Source organism: Acanthochromis polyacanthus, chromosome 21 (assembly GCF_021347895.1).
Source record: "Acanthochromis polyacanthus isolate Apoly-LR-REF ecotype Palm Island chromosome 21, KAUST_Apoly_ChrSc, whole genome shotgun sequence".
NCBI classification, from domain to species: Eukaryota; Metazoa; Chordata; class Actinopteri; family Pomacentridae; genus Acanthochromis; species Acanthochromis polyacanthus.
Genome location: NC_067133.1, coordinates 17181823 through 17203796, shown reverse-complemented (window position 1 = coordinate 17203796; position 21974 = coordinate 17181823). Strand labels below are relative to the sequence as shown.

At 38.5% G+C, this 21974-nt stretch overlaps 2 protein-coding genes across 5 annotated transcripts; one reads left to right on the top strand and one right to left on the bottom strand.

The window, feature by feature from the left end:
- Nucleotides 1-637: 637 nt before the first annotated feature.
- Nucleotides 638-4527, top strand: rmi2 (RecQ mediated genome instability 2). The gene is made up of 2 exons (XM_022214429.2): nucleotides 638-998; nucleotides 3448-4527. Exons 1-2 carry the CDS (start codon nucleotides 716-718, stop codon nucleotides 3597-3599), a joined length of 435 nt encoding a protein of 144 aa, XP_022070121.1. The 5' UTR covers nucleotides 638-715; the 3' UTR covers nucleotides 3600-4527.
- A 74-nt stretch (nucleotides 4528-4601) lies between these two features.
- zc3h7a (zinc finger CCCH-type containing 7A) lies at nucleotides 4602-20839 on the bottom strand. Of its 4 annotated transcripts, none has more exons than XM_022214424.2 (24): nucleotides 20687-20839; nucleotides 19294-19397; nucleotides 16420-16459; nucleotides 16062-16265; nucleotides 13484-13642; nucleotides 13323-13364; nucleotides 12740-12820; nucleotides 12496-12549; nucleotides 12368-12407; nucleotides 11930-12273; nucleotides 11585-11837; nucleotides 11459-11487; nucleotides 11222-11366; nucleotides 10936-11094; nucleotides 10442-10647; nucleotides 9433-9533; nucleotides 9056-9237; nucleotides 7159-7232; nucleotides 6538-6671; nucleotides 6350-6455; nucleotides 6151-6259; nucleotides 5927-6060; nucleotides 5403-5566; nucleotides 4602-5320 (listed from the first exon to the last, which is right to left on the bottom strand). In XM_022214424.2, exons 2-24 carry the CDS (start codon nucleotides 19359-19361, stop codon nucleotides 5131-5133), a joined length of 3018 nt encoding a protein of 1005 aa, XP_022070116.1. In that variant the 5' UTR covers nucleotides 19362-19397; nucleotides 20687-20839; the 3' UTR covers nucleotides 4602-5130. The 4 variants fall into 4 exon arrangements, with proteins under 4 accessions (XP_022070116.1, XP_022070115.1, XP_022070119.1 ...); XM_022214423.2 differs by having other exon boundaries at nucleotides 6538-6674; nucleotides 20687-20838; XM_022214427.2 differs by lacking the exon at nucleotides 13323-13364 and having other exon boundaries at nucleotides 6538-6674; nucleotides 20687-20838.
- Nucleotides 20840-21974: the final 1135 nt, after the last annotated feature.

Here is a 21974-nt window from a genome sequence, read left to right as displayed (position 1 = left end):
ATGAACACAACAAAAAATGCAGCTGATTAGATGATACTTTGTCCTATTTGACATGACTCAGCTCAATTGTATTTCCAGGGTATAGAAGAGGCCATTTCATGTCATAAGCAGCACTGCGCATGCAAGGGCCTCGAGTGGTTTCCTGCTGACATTTAAGCTGTAGCACAACTCAGAAGTCGTCAGCTCTCACATAATGCCTGAAACAAAAGAATTATGTGAAGCCACAAAGACAGCCATCTTTGCACTGCTGGAAATTGGCATAAATGAGAGACAGGTGGCAAAAAAACATGAAGATCTCCAAAACAGTTGTTCATTACACCACCACCACCAAATATTACGACAGAACAGAAACATGAATAGCAGACATATTTCAAGTGGCTTCCAAAAGTGACAGGTGACTGCTCCTGTTTTGCCAATTAGTAGGGGAAACAATCAAAAAACCTGAACTTCTAACATTAACATGGGTAAATGATGGTGGTGGTGTAATTTCGAATTAATTATATGTTTTTAGTTTAGTTTAGTTAAATAAATAAATTTCCATAGTGGGAACCTCTGCAATGATGATTCAGATTTAACGCTTTCACCCGGAACGTTCCCGGTCGGACCTACCGGAAGCACACGCCCACTAATTCCGGTTAATTTTCCGCTTGGCGGGAAATAAAAACTTTACCAGCTGAGCACCACCGTGTGGAGCTGCAGCAGCTGTCTGTGAGTTATGTCCAACCAAGAGAAAACAGAAAAGAAACGTCCTCCGCCCGTTAAAGTGTTGTCGGCTCAGCTGAGGGCCGCTGGGAACCGGAGCTCCGCGGACACCGGGGAGGGTTTTGTCCTGAGGCTGGGAAGGGGTCGCTCTTTGCTGGTGTCTCTGGTGTGGATGCAGGGGACTGTCCTGGAAACCCAGCTGGACAGAAACACCGTGCTGCTGATGGACGAGACGGGGACTTTTGCTGTCCAGGGCGTTAACAACATCCCCAAAGGGAAACCTTGTTTGTCTCCAGGTAAGTCACTCAAACTAAAGCTGATTTCTGATGCAGGAATTACAGTAGAGACTGACTGAGGTGTTGTGTTTCAGTGTGATATCACTAATTAGTTTTCCAAAACAGCACAGAGGGATGGAACTAACTACTGTTTTCATTATCAATGACTCTGCACATATAACTGGATTAATATTTGGTTCCTAAACTATTGAAAAATGTTTATCACCCAAACAATAAATTAATTGGAGGATACTATCAGCAATTATTGGCCTGCCACAGATAGACACTGAATAGACTTATGTGTTCGATATACGACAACATGAAAATGTTCTTTTACAGAATATTACCTTACCTAGAGTAATTTAAAGATGGTGCTCTGACTCCATTCATTACCATACTCTCAGTTGTCTCTAGCATGTAGCAGCTGTCCTTGTTTATTTGTACAAACTTTGCAAGTGACTGCAGTAGGTTATTGTCAGTTTGTTATGCAGACAGTTGCGTTGCAAATACAAAAACACACAGGGCTGTAACTTAGCATTTCTTAGAGGATATAGTGGATACAGATTGGACCATAGCACCATATATATTTGATTATTCTTGAGGTGTACTGGGCAAAGTTGGCCGACAGAGCACAGGATTACAGGAAGAAATGGGATTCCCCACTGTGTTTGGGTTCCATCAATGAAAGTCACGTACAAATCGAAACGCCTCTAAAGTCCACTTGTGACTTTTTCAGTTATGACTTGTTAATGCGAAATCTCCTTCTACAGTCTCTCCTCATAACAAGTTTTTGTTTTAAGCTCTATTTAGTTTCCTTGCGCATATGCAGTTACTGCTCTTGCAATGTGGACAGTCCGCGTAGTCCTAAATTTGGTGCTACACACAGATGTATGAATAGGGATCTGTCAGTGAAATAACGTGTGTATCTTTGTGGAAAAGTATGACTTGCTATTAAGTATCCCTGTTGAGCAGTTCTCGATGCAGAATTGAGTGGTGTCTTCACAACAAGTTGTTAACTAGTTTGTGAAGTATATTTTTATTCAGTTGAGACACAATGACTTCAACTAACATCTCGATGTGACTTTAACATATGGATGTATATTTATATCAAGCATATTGATTGATATTGACGCCAATATTGATACACAAATCCACTCTTTAAATATCAGTATTGACCTTAAAATGCAGTATCTGTTTGATTCAAATCTCAGTATTCTACACTGCTGTCACTAAATTCCTTGTTTTGTTCGAGAAACAGTAAAGTAAGTGATACTCGGTGTAAGAATATGTGCAGCTCTACACTAAAAGTGGCATATTTGACATTTATCTTGAAAACACCCCAGCCCAAAGATCACTTAGTTTATACCAGTTCATGCAGTACTAAAAGATCAAAGATATATCAATGGAAAAAGAAAGTGATTGCTTTTATTCTCAGGCAGTAAAAAAACAGGATAATTCATCTAATTCAACAACTGCTGATTTGATCTGAAGACTTAAGTTTTGTTTCAGATCTTAACTTGTTTATGCGGAGTGGAAAAAATGAAATTTGCTATTTAGTTTTAAAAACATGAAAATTCTATAGACTCTTACAATGGCATCTACTTACAGAGAATCAATCAAAAAATGTTTCCCTTTCAGTCTACACATGCTCTTAACAAGCTACAAATAAAGGAATGAAATCGGTAATTAATCTATAAATATTTTTATTCAAAATACACCAGTCTCATTCAGTGCTTTTTATTTATTTTCTACATTATTGTTACTTTAAACATAAGACACTTGTGCTCATGTGTTTAAATACTAAAGACATCAAAACTATGAAAGAATCCATGTGGAATTATGTTTTAAATAAAACATGTTCATCTTCAGTATTGATCTACAATGTGGAAAATAATACAAATAAATAAAAAGCATTGAATGAGAAGGTGTGTCTAAACTTTTGACCGGAAGTATATATTTTGATTTACAACAGGAAAATCCTTCTGTTTACGTTAAATAACATGCCCTACAGGAAGCAATATCACTGCAATGTACTAAAGCTGGAACCACGAATTGTTTAAAACGAATGCAGAAACATCTGCTGGGACTTCAACTCTGTCTCATGTATGGAGTAACTCTGCAAATTCAGAAGCTTGAAATATGACGCATTGCTTTAGTGTCACCTTTAAATAGGAGTGTGTGAATGGAATACGTTTGTTTTTTACAATATTGTTGCGTAATGCTAAACCAGACCTGTAGCAGTCTGCTGTTCATTTCATGAGATTTCTGTTTAACACGAACACTTTCCACAGTCGGCATAGAGAACTGCACATTGTTCGCCTGAGAGAGCAGCATTAGGCCTGAAATTAATGACTGCACAGGAAAATCTTGATCTGCGGCAGGGAACAGCCCCGTCTCTCTGTATCACCATCCTCGCTCCCTTGGATCCTCTGTCAGTGTAACAGTTGACCACCTGCTGCTATTGTTGCAGGCAAATATGTCATGGTGATGGGTGTCATCCACGCCGTCTCCCCGGAGCCAGTGATCCGTGCGGTGAAGATGGCAGACCTCTCCGAGCTCGCCGCGCTCCACAGACGGATGTGGAAGCTGGAGGTGGAGGACCTGCAGCAGGTGCTGGCCTGAATTCAGACATGTGGATGGAAATGCGGCTCCTGTCACACCTGGATATGCGGTAATGAAGTGATTCTTGACAAATGCAAAACTGCCCAAAAGGACACACAACCTGGTTTTCCCAGATGCCACGCTCTTGTCTCGGAGGTAGGATGCAAGAGCGACAAAGACTTGATGCTTGTATTTGTGCTTACAATGTGTACACTGTGAAGAGTGATGCTCAATCCATGATGTAAGTTACCTCCCACTTCACTCCCACACTGTAGGCCTAAATGTTGGATTTATAGCTGTGTAGCACCATATCAGGAAAATTTAACACATGGTTTAAACACTAGTTATCCACCTTAAGGCAAAGGTCCAGCCACCTCCTGTTTAATTATTACCTCAACAACTGTTTTGCCATTGCTTAAGGGAAGTATAACTGCAAATGGGGACATCCTGTGTCATTAACTTGGTTTTAGAAACATCTTGTCAGGTTATACGACTCGCATCACCTCTGGAAAAAAAATCTAGCCAGATGGTTCAACAAATATATAGAGGTTTATGATTTTCCAGTCCTCTTCTCTACCATAAAACCCAGTTTAAATATTTATACGTACTGCAGCAAGATTGATACATGGAGACAGAAATGTTTCATGAACAACAAAATAATATACTTCTGGATTATTGCACAAAACAGCTGACACTTCCAGAAAAGCATCTAAAGTTCTGTGCTTCTGTATTTTCATATCATTGTTGCGCGCTCACATTTCTGTAGTAAATGTTTTACACCAGTGAGACAGCTGTTGGTTCACAAATTGAAGTTTTCCACCTTAAACACACAGGCTTGTAAAATGTCAAGCACAGATTGAATTATCCAACTATAAAATGTGAAATAAATGGCTTAAATTCCACAAACAATCAGATTGATGCATACCAGAAATACATTCTTGCGATACTTTAGTAGGGATCTGAGTGCCTAACCTCAGTTTATTGGTGTATACCTAATTGAAAAAAAAACAGTTTCAATACAGATTAAAAAAAAAGATGCTTTATTTGGTGTGTGCCCATTACACTGGTAACACTATTAGATAAATGGAAAGTGAAAATGACCTATGTTGACTGATTAAAATAAAAGAATGTCAACTGAATTCTCAATTTAAGTATCCCATACTTAAAACGGTAATTTTCATTAACATATACAACCTGTTTGTGAAAAGAAATAACTTTTATTAAGGTCAACTGTAAGTATCTGAACATGTCTCGGATCAAGTTTTACACATGCTATTTTAATCACCATTTCCAGGTACACTACTGAATGGTGCATAGCAAAGCTTCAGGTGTCTTACACTCAGTATTTGCTATTAATGATAACACTCCCAGTAGTTCCGATCAGAGAAAACCAGCCACCAATCAGAGGGCCGGGTCCTGAATGCCCCCTTTAAAAGTCATGCTGCGATCAGGCCATTTCCTTTGCGCCCCAGAGGCCCTCAAAGCTGACCTGATTCAAGACTGAATACTGCATTACTTGCAAGTGAGCATGAATATTGTCATCACATCATCATTATTTAATATCTTTAAGCAGAAAACTGTATTTCCCAAAGTCATTGTCATTTGGTGCTATAAGATGGTCTTTTTTGGCTTTGGCAAGTTTCATCAAAAGGAATTCCCTGCGCTCCATCCACTCTTTTAGCTCCTGCTCCCCATGTGCCAGCTTACACAAGTCATCCTCTGTGCATGTGCCTTTGAGGAACCTGTCAAAAAACAAGATTGCACGTCAGCCATCATAAACTACTGGTAACCGGTGACATAGTGTATGCCGTTTGATAATCTTACCTCTCACAAACTTTGAAAGTGCCCGTGGGAAATCGATACTGCCAGCAGTTCTGATCATCCTCAGAGTTGAAAACTCTGTCTTTGTGTTTTTCTGAAGTGATATGCTGCTGCCACTGCTTCTCACTGTTGCAGTTTTTACCACACAGCCAACAGTGGTTGCCAGCCTGCAAAAACACAAATTTCATTTGCACAAATGACTAATTACCATCTGCTTCTTATTGCAGTTTAATCACTCAGTAAATAACTAAACAGAAACTATATTTCATCAAAATGTTCATGCAGTTTAACCATTAGGCACAAATAATTTTTACTGCATCAACAGACAACTGAATGATGATCTGCCAAAGCAATACAACAATGATTTTTCTAACAAAGATTCTAAAAAGAAAAAACTAAGACGACTTTTAATTTCACTGTATTTTTCTTAGGCACATAGCACAAACTACATTTGCTCACTAGTTTATACATAAATTTTGTGTACACAACCAGAAAAAGGCACCATATCTGCTGGCTTATCAACTCACCACTTCCTCAGCGTAGTCTGTTGGCATGTGGATCTGCTTGCCGTTCTCCCTGACTGAGTTACTGGAAGTCTCCTCGCCCCAGCCAGGCTTCTGAGACTGCAGCCACTGCTCATAAAGCTGATCCATATCTGGAACTAAATGAGGGGATAAAAATGAGCATGCTTCATGGCATACTGATTAAATTTCTACCAAGTAACGGAGCCAATCTCCTTGACAAAACTCACTGTTGTTTTCCTTCATGTAGGTCCAAAGGTCCCTTTCTTCTACACTGTGGGCAAATGTGCAATTCCCAATGTACTGACACTTCTTGCCAGCTGTCACATGCATGCAAATCTAGGCAAGATTAAAAAAAATGTTGATGTGAAGATTGCTGCAAATTGATTTGAAACTCAAATAAATATTGGGGCAATGTCAGACGTGTACCTCAAACTGAGATGGGATGGGTTTTTTGGTTGGCAGTGGTCTTACTGTTGTCCACTTCTTCCGTTCATGGGAACTTACGAGCACTACCCGCCTGTCTTTTGCCCACCTGGCACAGACAGACAGGTTAATTTAGCAGTGATGCCCCCCCATTTTTTGACATCCATCTACAAAGGCACCAAAATACTTACGTGTGTCTTGCCTTGGCTGAGCAATACTTCTTGTTTTTGTCAGCTTCGCTTAGTTGGCCGTTCCTCCAGCACTGGCCACAAACAAACATCATCTTCAGATTTGGAGGCCCGAACCTCCTCTGTGTACTGGAAAGCTGCTAATAAGATTAAAAGGACTGGTTAAGAGCTGCGATTGATTGTTTGCTGCAGCAGTAAAACAAGATTAAAGGACATCACCAACTAAGTAGTAAAAAGCTTTCTTTAATTACCCATTTATGGTAAAAAAAATAAATAAATAAATCACACTGATGATATGCAACAACTCCTGCCTTAATCTAGCTCAAAATAAATCCAAAATCTACATTAAGCAGTCTGTAATGTAAAATTTAACTTTTCATGATTGATGGCTTTATAACTTTGTCACTCTGCTCAAAAGATAGTTTTGATTTCTCTCTATTTCTAGTCATGTTTTTGCTGTTTTCATACAAGTGCAGGACTTCATGTTGCCCTGAAACATTGGTTCAAAACATGACAGGAGCAAAAAAAAAAAGCAGCCAGAGGGGTAAAGGTAATATCAGACTGACAAATCATTAAGAAATACCAGCAACAACCAGTGAATGAATGATGCCACTGAGTTCTTACCTGGGCTCCCTGTAATGATGCTGTTGCATTCCAAAACTTCCTTGCCTCTTGAACAATACTTTCATGAGTGATACCTGTATGATACAAATTTTTTAAAAAAAAGACAAATGACTGAATCTGGCAGTGAACATCTTGAAAAGCTAGTGTTTAGAATAAGGCTGAAACGATTCCTCAAGTAATTTGATTATTAACATTCCTTGAGGCAAAACTCACTGAATCGAGGCTTCCTTTAATCCGCTACATACTACACCCCAGGTCACTAAATGGTCGACCGTGGTCCGAGTCCAGACCCAGACTTCATCCTATATAGACCCGAACCTATAATCAATAAATTATGAGGGGATTTTAAATTTGATGGGATGCTTCTATTTTAACCGGTGCAGCTATTCTAATGTTCACGGCATTTATCAGATCACTGAACTATGCAGGCAGTTTGACAGACTCAGGCTTTCTTTGTGAGTCAAGAAAAACTAAAACCTCAGAGTTAACAGTTGTGAAGGTGGTTTTCAGCTTTCTTTAACTCAGCCTTTCTGCTTTAAACCAGGCGTAAACTAACCGTGACGTCACCCGTTGGTTTCAACGCCGAGAAAATGAAGCCCGGATTTTGCTACTTCCTGGTCGCCGTTTTGGATTTTTTGGAGCCAGTGACGTAAAAAGCGTCATCAAACACACTGGACCGGAGAGCAACTAGGGGCAGGATTGGCTGAGGACTCTCTTATCCCGCCCACATTTTACTGCAGAGGCTTCTGTTGCTGTCTATCAAGTATAGCCACGCCCCCTTGCTCCGCCAACTTTAACGATTTATTTAAAATTCAGTATTGACTTATTTTAAGATCGGCCACCTGATCTCTCATTTTGACCATGAAAACTAACGGGAAAAAAATCCTGAGCTGTAGAAAATCAGTCTATCAGATTTTATTTTTTCCAAAAATGAATTGGGGTCTATGGAGAAAAAGCTTCTTGGAGCCAACCCTAGCGGACGGCGTGATATTGCAAGTTTTTGACACTTCCAGGTTTGCTTCAATTCTGGAGCCAGATGCTACGTCCATTATATATACAGTCTATGCTTTAAACTCGTCCACACAAACGGCAGCGTTTAACGCATCATTTGACTCATTTACCAGAAAATGAACTGATCACAAACAAGCTGATTTAATGGAGAACAATGAGGAACATACAAATTAGTGACAGTAAAAAGAGCTGTGACTGGAAATGACCTAAGACAGGAATTCTGGTAGAAAACCGTTCAACTTGCGTAACGTATTTATTTTACCGATCAATGCAGCTGATTGTTTCTAACAAAGTTGCACAATAAAACCATCAAACTTCCAATGTACTGAAGTGCATGTAGGTTTGACACTGTCTCCTAATGAAAGAAATCACTTTAATTTGTGGCCAAATCAAAGTGAAACTAATGTTACTGATTGATTCTCTGTAATAAATACCAAAACTGATCAGTTTCCTCATTTTATTCTATCAGTTGCAGTAGCAGCAGTTTAAACAAGCCAAACAGAAACATGTTTTTGTGATTTCTGCGTCACAAACTAAACACATATACTGTAGGTTCCCATGGCTTTAAGTTTTAGTTGGATACCCCTGTACTATACTATACATGTACAATACACTGCAGACGTCTGCACGTGTTCCACCAGGACAGTAATTTCTGTTGCAGTGCGCTCACTTCCGCTTTTGATACAACACGCATGTCGAGGGCAGAATCCCATTACTCGGTTAACCGCCAGAATAATCGACAGAATACTCGATTTACTAATATAATCAGCAGCTGCAGCCCTAGTGTAGAATAGCACTTGTGGGAAGGAAGCAAGCAATGGAGAACGGCCATATTTCAAATGTAATACATTTAGGCTCTCGTATCATTTTCAAAGAGCAGTCTTACCGAGCTCATGCTGCATCATCCAGACCTTCAGCTCGATCAGACTGTGGGCGTAGAAGCAGTCGTCCTCTCTCACGCAGCCGTAGCGGACTTCATGCCGACAAAGATCCAGTTGGGAATGGGGACTCAAGGGTCTGATTTTGGAATACCGCACTGTATTCTCCTTCAAAATGTGGACCAGGCACCTGAAAGACAAATTGGATGATAATGTTTAGAAATAGACTAATCCCTAATCTTAATTCCTCACATCTGTCTAAAATTTCTTTATGTCATTAACTCTAAATTCAAGAGTAATGCCCATAAATACTACAAAGAGACATTTTTTTTAAGTAATACAATAAAAAGAAGGTTACAGAGTTACAAAATCCTGAGTAACTTACTTATGATCCTCAAAGTCATGCTTTGTCACAGGATGAGAACAAAGTGAAGGGACATCTTTGTTGGTTTTGCTGATTATTCTGGGTTTGTGGTCAAAGCACACCTGCAGAACAAACAGCATATACTCTAATATAGACCATAAGCACTGCAAATTAATCAAAATTAAAAACATTCAGGGCAGACATTCAAAGGGCCTCTCTGGATCGGTCACTTTAAACATGAGTTACAACAGGGCTTCTGTGACAGTATAATAAATATTAAACCAACCAAACAGCAGGAAACATTCATATACTACTACAGTGAAGCTTTCTGAACCTGACGGTGGGCTGAAAATGTAAAAAAATAAATAAATAAATAAAAATATTGTACCAGTACGGCAGCCACTAATGAAAATAAATAAAAATAATTACACATAATGGGACCTTTAAATTGAGTGGTTTCACTGTGTGGGAGATACAACCCTTTTAACACACGTTGCTTAAATTGCAAACATTGAAAAGTAATTTTTGCTGTGTGTAGTTTGAAAAGCTGATTCATAACAGGATGTAAATGCCACATACTGACAGTCCAGACAGCAGTGTTCAAGAACATACAGAAAGAAACTGGCAGAGCTGTGGAAGAAGGAAATGTGGAGAAAATAAAAGGGAAAGCCTGTGATCCAAATCCTACCACCTCATGTTAAATGTAGCGAGAATTATTTTTTTTAATATTAAATGTGAAGATTTTGAAAGACTTCATGTATATTGGTCCAATTACCTTGACACCCTCTAAACTCTAAGCACTGCGGGTTTAAAGGCCAATATCCCCATATGAGTCTTTAAATATTAATGTGAAACTACTAAATTTAAAGCTGACCTGGCACTTCAATGTAGACCCCTTATTTTATTTCTCATTAAATTTGTTGAAGCACAGATAAGTGTTTAACTGTCTATATACTGGTCTGGTTCACACTCTGATGTCATACTAGTTTGTGTTTTTTTTTTTTTTAAATTAAACTAAGCAAACACTCACCCCACACAGAAACATGAATATCCCGTGATGCTCCTGTAAGATCTTGGGGATAGTCAACCTGATGTTGGAGTTCGTCCCAAAAGGATCAAAGAGCAGTTCTCTGGAGATAAACCCTTTGCGCTCTAGAGTCCAAACATCAATCTCTTCCTGGCAGTATGCAAATGTGCAGTGCCCAGGGTACAGGCACTCTTTCCCAACAGCCACCTCTGTGACAAGCAAGGTCAGACTTTAGTATAAGCTCTTAATCCAGACATGACTTGTAAATGTAGCAAAAGAGGAGAGTACAAAGAGAAAGTCACAAAACAAGTTAAAATGCCAAATCGGGAAAGATATTACATTTATTTCGATTTTTTAAATTTTATTTTACTGGTAAAAAATGAGGAAGGCGTTGATTCCATTTTTTTGGCAGGCAAATTGAAATAAAGGGCAAATGAACAGAAGACATTGAGACAAATGAAGCAGCCAAATGAGAAAGAAGTGTATATAAAAGTCACCTTTGCAAATGTAATAAGGTCCAACGTATTGGGTCTTTGTTGGTCTGGGTCGAATGAGCTTCCACGTTTTGTCTGGTAAATGCTTGATCCGTCCCAGTAATACATCCTTTTTGCATTTATGCTCTTCAGTATGAAGTGTGTAATCCAACACTCCAGGCCCTGCACACAGGAAAATAAGAAACGCCACACTTTACCCACCTGTCCTGAAAGACAATGACTAATTCCAGCTCGCAGCAGTACAAAGAGTGGACAGTCAAATTTCTGCACTGTCAAAACAATTCCTCACCAGTTTTGACGAAGCACATTGAGCAGGCTTGCCTGAATTCGTGTGTGTCAGCTAAGGGGTTCTTTGCTAAATCCACAGCAGCGGGGAGGCCCTTCACATCAGGCATACCCACAGCCATTCCCATTGGGATGTCACTGTTGTTGAGCTGTGTTAAAGAAGAAATAGAACCCATTATGAGCCTGTAACAAAGTCTGAACTAACAGCAGTTTGTCATCATTGATAACTAATAGTAATTACCTGTGGAATGAATGGACTCGGAGCGTATTCTGAAATTTTAACAGAATGATAAAAAGGCATTAGTGTGTATTGAATCTGATGCTGAGTAGTAATATGTGGCGCTGTGGGGATGGTAAAGTAACACACCTGTTTTGAAGTCTGATATAGTGAGACTATCCAGGGAGTCCAACGGTGGAGCCAGAGTCTCAAAAGTGTCCATACCAAAATAAGCACTTGACCCCGACTGGTGATACAGAGGCGGCAGAGTTACAGTGCACGGCTGAGCGCTGCTGTTGAGAAACGGGTTGATGTGAGATGGCATCAGGAATGGACTCGGCATGGAATTGCCTGAGGCGATACTGGTTGGCAAAGGAAGAGGCCCCTTCACTGTGGGAATACTCTGACAGAAGAGACAAAGAAGAGTTACACGTCTGTTCGGAAACCAACTCATTGTCACAGTTTATTCATCTGCAGCCGTATCTGCCCACTAACCATGGACGATTCGGGGCCTGCTTGGTCCAGTAGATCATCGAGGTCGTCGCCAATGATGTCGGCATCAAAATCTTGACTAGTTTCAAGAATCGGGCAAGGCTTGCTGGCGCGGCACCCGTTAACAAACGTCAGCGTAGGAAGAGGGATTGAAGGGGTTGCGGATACGGGCAAAGGGACAGATTCAAAACCTGGAGGCTCAGACGGGGGTACAGACGATATACTGTTGTTTGAAGGGAGTTCATCCAGCACTGCTTCATTCAGAGGTGGATGCACGGCCACTGGAGCTTGGATTGGAGCCGGGCCTGGAGCCAAAACACTGCTATCCTGGGTCAGCTGAGGCACTTCTAGAAGACACCAGGGGGGAAAAAATGGATGAGTACATTTCGTCCTATCCCCTTTTCATGCGTAAAGCAAAGTTTTTCAAAGACTGAAACGTACCAATTTCTATATCTTCAACCGAAGCTGAGCCATAAGAAAACTGAAAAATAATGAGTCAAAAGAATGAGCATTGGTAAATCTATTTATTAGGCGAGTACAGAGGCATACGTTTAGTGGATGCCGCTTACCTTGTCACATGATGCATCTTGATAACTTGATCTTTGCAAAACATTCAAGGCAGGCTGTTTAAAAGAAGAAGAAAAAAATCAGATCTTGACTTGATGTGTTTTTGGTCATAATATGGTCAGGGAAAAAAAAAATCTTTTTGCATATACATTGAAAATTTACACTTGTGACATTAAATGTAACATGTAGAACTGGTTCTTGTTCCTGGAAACATCCCGTGTTTTCATGAAGTGTCATCTTACATACCTTACTCCTCACATAAGCTTTACGGATTTTCAACCCCAAAATTTTGGCAAGGTCCTGCGTCAGCTGTGTGACACTGGAATCCTGGGGAAACAACAAAATAAAAGTTAGATTAAACACACTGAATCACTGGACACTGATCGCTTTGTGAAATGTTATTGTGCCTACACTGTAGAAAATATTAGAATTAAATTTTTTTTTAGTAATCTAAGGAAGTAACACATCATTTTCTGATATTCTTCAATTGAAAAAAAGTTTTTTCTTCTGCTGCATTTTATTTTGTAGAAACATTTGCAAGACACTGATGCTGTCACGTACAGTGTTGCATTGTGTGATGGAGTGGTGAGGCCATTACTTCTTAAAGCAGAGCTATTCAGTTGTCAAATATAGAGCTGTGTGTGCATAAGTGTGCATTGAAAAGAAAGAAGAAAAGCATATAATGTATTACAGTTGCATCAAATTAAACGTGGCTCTTATTTACACCACTTTTGAAATTTCTCAATTCAAACCAAAGGTAGCATGCTAATCCTTTAATGCTGAGCTGATCTCTCAGTGTAGCCTGTAGACTCTGTAAGGCAAAACTTGCCAGAAACATGGCTCCACTGGATGTGCTGTGTCTGTGGGCAGCCTGGAAGACATTTCAGTTTGCTTAATTTTTGTCAAATTCGTGGAGATAAAGAATAAATTGAGTGGATTTCCTGCATACGTGGATAAATTTGCTTAAAATATGTAGTCGTTAAACCTTACCTGAGGCACTGCTAGAGAGCATTTGGCAACAGCCTCATAGGCCTCTTGATGTCTCCCCAGCTCTTTCAAGGCTTTTGCTTTTCTGTACAGCGCTTTGTAGTTGCCCTCATTCAACTGGAGAGCCTTTTCACAGTCTTCTAGTGCTTGGTCGTACAGTCCCTATGAAGAAGTAAAATGATGTTGCGGAGTTAGAAAAGATGTACTTTACCAAAGTGCAGTGGACACAGAACAAAGAAACTTTGCTTTGATCACAAATTGACTGTGTGTGTGTGTGTGTGTGTGTGTGTGTGTGTGTGTGTGTGTGTGTGTGTGTGTGTCCTCCCCGAGGACAGCAGAGTGTTTTTTACTGCCGTGACTCAATGCGGACTGACACCAACAGGAAGAAGGGACTGGATGTTCTTCTAAAAGCATTGATTTTCCTCAAATGGAAGTTTTCTTTAGTGGATCCAAGTTTCTCTATTCATTTCTTGAGAATGTAGCACACAGTTTTGCTCTGATAAGCACACAAGCTACATTTTGAAACTTGTCCAACGTGAAGTTGCATCATGACCCACATCTTTGTTGACGTAGTGACAAAAATATGCAATTCCTCAGCTACTTCACAAGGACTTTTTTTACTGTTCAGTGTACTGCCGCTAAGAATATGCAGCTGACTTCAGATTATATTCCTTCTCTAATTCCTGTTTATACAAACATTTTAGTGTAAGAAAAAATGCTTTGTATTTAGGAGAATACATTGATGTGCATTCTTGTCTGGAGTTAGATAAGAAGACTGTGTGTCTGTGCTGAAAGAAATGATTTTTGGGGTCTTGTCACCTCTACGTTGCCAGGAAACCAGTGAGCTTTAGAGGTGCTGTGAGTGGATTTTGTAAGGATAGAGCCAGACAAGTCATTTCCCCATGTCTCCCTTCTTTGTGATAACCCAAGCTGTCTGTAGCTTCATATTTAGTACGCACATATCAGATTTCAGAACCAACACTGGGGAAACAAGCATGTTTCCTTACTCTTCCTTCAAAGCCACAGATCTGACCATTACTGATTACTCAGGGTTCAAATTACCATCTTGATTTACTAAATCAATATCTGAACTTTAGTCTTGGTTTGTCAGATTTTATCAAATATTGAGCAATTTAAAGTCTCCTGATACGTTTTCAAAAACATGAGAGGAAAACCAGGATCAATTTAACAGGAAAACCAACATGTCCTTGACCACAATAACATCTGCATGCATTGTAGTTTCTAAGAGGAAAAAAGAGATCTTGTTACCGCACCCCACGTCATGTTAACCCGCATGTCCTTGGGCTAAATAACACTGTCAAACTGGTAATGCAGTGTGATAATGTGCTCGAATCTCAGACCTTCTGAGGACACAAACATGCCCTCCACAACCACTTAAGCATTGCAGACAGGAAAATTGCAAGGTAAAGTTGTGTGACTGACAATTCAGTAGTATAGAAGTATAGATTCAACAACAGCAAAAAAACAAACAAATCTGACATGCGTCAATTGTCTGGCATTATTCCAGTTATCATGGCCTCGCCCTGATTTCATGTCTGTCCATTATAAATTATGCTAAGGGCATGCAACAGTAAAACAAGCTAATGGTTAACCCGGCTAACTGTGATGGGCCAGACGAAGTAGAGCCATTTTGGGTTTGAAAAGACAATGAAGGGTTACAAAAGTGAGCTACGCTACTGAAGTGGCATTTAGGAACACCTTTCATATTTTATCCCTACATTTTATTTGTTTTTTTTAATAGGATAGGCCACTTGTTTTCGGTCAAGTTGTATTAACACTCTGAACCCCAAAACCTGCCAGTGGGTTTGCAAGGCACTGCATTTTTAAAAATTGCTAAAATGACATCACCTATAAAGGAAAAATTCAATTTCACCAGCTCTTTACCCAGTTTCCTGCTATCAACCACATCCAAGCTAAAAATCTGGATATTTAATCAAAATCACTTTATTCTTCACGTGTCATTTAACAAAATTTCCAAAAAAAAATCAGCTGTTTATAGTAACTAGAGTCTGTAAAAAAACAAATCTGGCATTTCTTGGTACAAAGAAGAAAACATTCTGGACTTAGCTGTGCCCAGCAGTCATGTAACAAAATCAGGCCCTTTTAACTGAGCTGAGACAACAATGGAAACAAGTCAAAAAAAATTAAGTAGTAAAATATCTTCAGTATGTAGAGGAACCTTTTTTTTTTTGTATTGATCACAAGTGGGCAAAAATTTTTTGCACATATTGACTCCAGTGTTATTTCAATTTTGCTAAAACAATTACAATAAACTTTATTTTTTTGTAAAACTGCAAAAAAGACATTTGAGTTTTCCCTACTATTGCACTAAAAAATGAGCCCACAGTGAGTAAAAAATGTGAGAGGAACAAAAAAGAAATGCCCAGAAACTTCTTGGGGTTCAGAGGATTAAATTCTAATTATTATTTACAAAATTATACCACAAGGTTCCACTGTGTTTTCGGGTTAATTTTCGTTGCCATTCAATCCGGTATGTAAATAGTGCAAGAAATGCAAAGTGACAGGTGATTAGCGTGACAGTCACCATCTACTTACTTACCGGAACAATATTTAGATACGCTGCAGCTCGATTTGCGTACAGCTTTTCTAGTAAACCTGTTGGAACACAGATGTCTTCCGAGTCGGCGTAGTCTGCTATACTCAGTGCTTCAGTGTACATTTCAATGGATTTTGTCCATTCCCCTTCTTTAAACACGTCATTTCCTTCTCCAAACAGATTCCACACAAGGTCCTTTATGAACACCTGGAAATTAGAAAGAGCCAAATCAATGGTCTTGATTTAGGAGCCAAAAAAAAACAAAAACAGGTTGCCTTTCATGTGACCCATAGTCATTAGTTTAACTGTGAAGTTAGAAGATGAATGCTGCTTTAGCCACACTGCAGTTCACATAGCTTACCTCATACTGTTCTTGACTGCCAGGAAATGGAAGGGTAGATCTATAAGCAACAACAAAAGAAGTAAAGTTACAAAACAACACATTCAAATAAGAAATGACAGTACTGATTGGAGTGTAAGAGCATTCAGAGCTTACAGCTTTTCATTTAGTACAAAGTAGGCCTCTTTATACATATCTTACACAGGGTGTAAAGGTAACGTTTGCCAAGTGTAGGTGGATTTTCCATTTGGTGAGTAAACATACTAAGATAGTTTTGTAATCAGAAACTATGCTGAGTCAATAATTTGATGGAATTTACTAGCCTTGGTTCTGTTCTGACGTTTTTGTCCAACACTAGATCATCAGAGGTGAAGAACGGTTGTTTGCCAAATACAGGTAGCTATCACCTGCTGCTTGAGTGAGACGTCTGATGGAAGTTGTTTAAAATGATAAAGCATCTTACAAAACCTTCATATGTACTATTTCTATTTGATCTGAACAACACATTCTGTATTAGTCAGACTTATTGAATTTTATTCAGATTTAAAGTCACTGATCATTGACCCATTCAGTGAAATCATTTTTCTTCAAATTTCACTTTGGCTTCTCCTTTAAATAAGTATTCAAAAATAATACCTTATTTTCATTTAAAAAATGTAGTATTTCTCTCAAAATGGCAATTTAGTCATCAAAAAAGCATTCTACTAGCAGTATTGTTGCTATTTTTTGTTTTGGTGTATTTATGGTTTGGGGTATGTACAGTATACTACTTGAGGGGTGACACAAGGTTTTGTTCTGGTTAACCAGAAGAAACACATCTCCGTTTGAGATGAGGGGACAGGAAACTGTGTAGGTGTGAGTTTGTCGTCGGTTTGCCGTGTGTGCAGATGCTGACTGTACCCTCTGTCAAATGTAAACAAGTCAGCAAAAGCAGCAGCCCTTCACCCTCCAAAATCCAGATTCAACACTGAGGAAAAATTCTCATTTTAAGTTTTATTTTTTCCCTCATAAGTAAGCAAATACACCTTCTGATATTCTGAGGAGTGTTGTGGCAAATTAAACCAAATAACGAACAAAAAGTGAATGAAATGATTCTGATTAGGAAGTTAATCCAGTGACAACATATTTTTTAAGCAGATCATATTATACATTAATACTGATCACAGCCAAGATTTTTATTAAGTTTAATGGAAACGCCCAAATCTGCATGTTGACACAGAGATACAGTACAGACACTGCCAACCTTAATATCATCAGCATTCATTGTCACAATGGAAAAACTTGTTGATAACATTGTTTGTTTTACTAGTTTCCTGTAAGTATGTATTTCCTTCTTTGGAAACCAGACTACATGAAAACAGCTGTAACTATATACAAACTCATTATGCATTAAAAAAATAAAATGTGTGTCTAAATGTAACTTCCTTTCTCTTACTGACACATTTATAGCATCAGTCATTCGTCTTCAGTTCATACATGACGATAAAGTATTCAGTAAAACAACATGGCTGATGAAAGGGTCAGACTTTGTGTATCCATCTTACACAACTTCACACGCTGTGATGACGTACATCGTAGTATTTTAGGTATCACTTTTGTTTTAACAATAATGGGCCCTGTCAGATTAGATGAAATACAATGCTGTGCTGCCTGCCACAAAGGATACAAAGCTGAGACACCAAACATCAAAAACAAAACTTAAGCAAAACCAGGGATCAGCTGAGCTCCAGCTGATCTGAACAAGGCACCACTGACCAGATGTGCCATTTGTGTTGAGAAGGAGGCACATTTTAGAATCTTTTTTCCCCCCTCACTGCTCCTTTTCAATTATGGAATTAGACATCCCATGATTAATGTGTTGTTTTAATATTCTGTGTGAATGATTGCACTAGAAGTGTTCACATTGCAGTGACTGAAAGAAATGCTGAATGATGCAAGGATGAAAAATCCTTCCTGAGTCATGCAGTCTACAGAGGTGACTAAACCTTCTCATTAGAATAGCCTAAAAACACTTCTGGCAGCAGACGTGTACCGGTAGTTGATGAGACTCTTCATTTAAAAAGAGTCACAGCTGAAGTTTTAGCTCATCCCCTGCTTTGACAGCTATTAAAGCCACCACTATTCCATTATTTGTCAATTAAATTTATCGCTTTTCAGCATTTTTTTTTAAAGCAAAAAATGTTAAATCTATGATTCCAGCTTCCTAATTTAATATAATATTATTTTTTCTTTCCTCCTCTGTGACAGTAGACTGAAAATCCTAAGGTTGGTGACGAAACATATTTAAGTATACCATCTCACCTAAGCTAGTTTGAACAGACCCACCATTGGCTAGCTTTTTTAAGACCCAAAAACAAAGCCAAGAGGTGCCAAAGAAGTCCAGTGTCCTCTCAGATCGGATTAATTACAATATTCTGTAAAGTTATTATGGATTTCTATACCAATGATGCCCAAAAAACCTGCATAGACCAGCTTTAATCTGTCAGTTATCAGTTTGTCTACAAAGCACATAATGGCAACACTGACAATAATGTCTCTTCTTATTTCCCAAAGACTAATGTGATGTTTTTAAATCTCTTTAGTGTGATCAACAGCAACAAAATCAAGATATACTCCATTTACTACTTAAGTGTCAGCGAAAAGCTTTAAACTCTATTTGAAAAGCTACACACAGCAAATATGAGATATTTCTTTGTTTTTTAAAGACGCTAAATTAATGGATTGTCAAACTACTGGCAAATTCTTCTTCTGATGATTCACTAACTTATTAAATGACTAATCGCTGTAACTCTAAGTGGGCAAGGCAACAAAACAAACAGATCAAATCAATATAGCTTATAAGTAAACCCTTTTAGAGCCCACAGTTTAACTACCAGTGACCTAAATTACACTTACTGGATAAACTGTAGACCTTTCTGAATCTCCTGCCAGCGAGTCCTTCTGTCCTGACACGCTCCAGACATGTTTGCGTGTTTTGATAGCCTCTCCTCAGTCAGCACCTGTAATATTGCAGTGTTATTTTGACTGTTGAAAGTAGCCACAAAATGCATCAACAGTGACAGCTGAAAGCACTACTTCCTTCTCATTAATCGACAGTAACGGATATTCCAACTCATAGTTTCATTTAGTGTTAATAATCATTATACAACTGAAAGTCTTCTTTCTGCTTTCCTTCAGTGCTATAAGTGTTAGTTACTTCCGCATTTGGTAATGACGACACAAGTGTAGATCCGGAAAATAAAGGCACTTTTTTGTTAGCTTGCGAGCTAACAACGTTAACAACACGTCGTTTAGTGTGATAAGGTCACAGTAAAAACCACAGATCTGAAATTGAGGATGGTAAGGGGAGCGGTTATATGAGGAAGTGTTCAAAATTAGCATTCAAAAGCAAGAGGTCCATTATCGGACAGCAGCTCCATGACACTGACGTACCTCTGTGATTGCTGCGTCTGTTTTATAAAGTCTGAAATTTCGCCACAAACGATTAAGAGCAAGTTTATTTGGATGTCAAATAATTTGTACTGAAGCTTAAAACGTCACGGAAACGTATTTATATTGCTTTGAAGCGACAGATTAGAATCAGAGCTTATTTAAACGCGTCCAAATCAAGCAGACAACCATGTGTGATCGTAGAAAATCTCTTATACATGATGGTATTTTAAAGATTTCACTTTAGAATTCTTCAAAACTCTTTGCTAATGAAAATATGTGTAAGGAGGAGAAGGACGTTAGCTTATGGCGCTTACGCCCGTCCTGTTTGGTCTCCAAAGCCAATATTAACTTTATCCATGGGGCCAGTTCTGTGTTTAAATGCTTTTCTCACGTAACAGTTATGTCTAATTAAAGGCGACAGAATCTCTGTGACTAACGACGTTCCGTAAGTGAAGTTTTTAAGGAGGGGAAGCGCCTCAGATAGAGCGCTGTCCGATAATGGACACACGACCGTTAGCGCACGTGTGTTACCCGCGGCCGGGAAACATGGGAGTATATATTCTCGTTAGCCATCATCATCATCTGCTAGCAAATATTAGCGATTTCTAGCTTTAACAGTTTAGCAGTCACCACCGCGAAATGATCTTAACTTCTACGACACGTCAGTTTTCTCCGGCCCCATGACGTTATCCCTGTAAGTTTCTAGGAAGTAGACTGATCCTAACAAAGCATAGGCATGTCCAAGTTAAACTAGTTCCTCAACGCAAACAATAGCGAGCTGGAGGTGTTTAGCTCCTGACTGAGACCGAGGAAATATGACAGGAATTATTTACCAGCAGCTGATGTGCACACTTACATGAATGTGTCTTTATTCCCCACAAACCCTACGTCGGTTATCCAAATGGAGGGAAAGTGATTTTTCGTATTAGCTAAAAGAACTTAGCTAGATGTGCTGTATCGCTGAAGGCCGCCCTTTGCTTCTTCTTCTACAGTGATAATAGGACCAGTAAACATGGACTCCAGCGACACACTGCCCCCTCACAGGCGGTGGAAGGATATGACAGAATTTTACAATAGAATAGAAAAGGACTAATATATTGATCTCCAAAAGCTAATTCTGTTGTTACAGTAGCAAGCAAAAAGGGTAAAGTGAACGCCGGAGAAGAAAAATATAAAATAAAATGTAAAAAATGAGTATGGAAAATATATTAAAACACGAAATTCAAAAAAAGTGTTAAGTATGCTATGAATAAAAATTTATTTATTTGAAAAATGCACCATAAACTGACCAAAGCTAACAATAAAAATATACAATGAATGAGGAAATTAAAATTAATCATTACATTGATACATAAAAGTGAATGATGATAAAACAAAAACAGAAAAGCTAATAATAATAATAATAATAACAATACTACTACTATTATTACTACTACTACTAAGTGCTTAAAGAATTTCCTTTCAGAATAGTGCAATTGGTCTATCTTTACAATAAAACCAGTGTGAAAACAACAAATTCATTACAAAAGAAATTCAACAAATAAATAAGGTTGCAAACGACCAGCAGAAACTAAATAAATCTGTACGTCAAATAAAGATCACATTTACATATTCCATATCGAAGACAAAGCTGCTGTGCCGAAGTGTCTTCCAGTAAAAAAAAAAAATTTTTTTTGAATTGCATTATGACATAAACCTTTGAAGTTAATGCCCTGTAGTTTAATTTAATGTATTATTATACCTATATAGAATATATATTTGATATTAAACCCTTGAAAAGTAATATAAAACACTACTATACTTTACTATAATGCATCTTCAGGGTGGAATCATACAGTGTCATTATTATGGAGAATAGCCTAACTAATTTAATAATAAGCAAAATTCTGTAGTTCAGGAAGTTACAGAACCTGACATAACTGTTAGAAATACTGTGGCAAAGTCCCTCAGTGTTATTAATTTAAAAAAAATGACTATTTGTTTTGTTTTCATATTTTGTAATTCAGTTGTAATGTTACATTTCATCTCAGCCCTATTGGATATCTGTGGGAGGTTTTGGACTGACATGTTAGACAGCGCTTTCCATCACCATCATCAAAACACCACAGAAGTGAACTTATTTTGGATGAATGGTGTTTCATAGT

Coding starts and splice junctions, on each gene's coding strand:
- rmi2 (XM_022214429.2), top strand. CDS start 716: ATGTCCAACCAAGAGAAAACAGAAAAGAAACGTCCTCCGCCCGTTAAA. Junction 999..3,447: donor GAAACCTTGTTTGTCTCCAG/GTAAGTCACTCA, acceptor CTATTGTTGCAG/GCAAATATGTCATGGTGATG.
- zc3h7a (XM_022214423.2), bottom strand. CDS start 19,361: ATGTCTGGAGCGTGTCAGGACAGAAGGACTCGCTGGCAGGAGATTCAG. Junction 7,233..9,055: donor GATGATGCAGCATGAGCTCG/GTAAGACTGCTC, acceptor TGTATCATACAG/GTATCACTCATGAAAGTATT. Junction 6,675..7,158: donor CATCATTACAGGGAGCCCAG/GTAAGAACTCAG, acceptor TAATCTTATTAG/CAGCTTTCCAGTACACAGAG.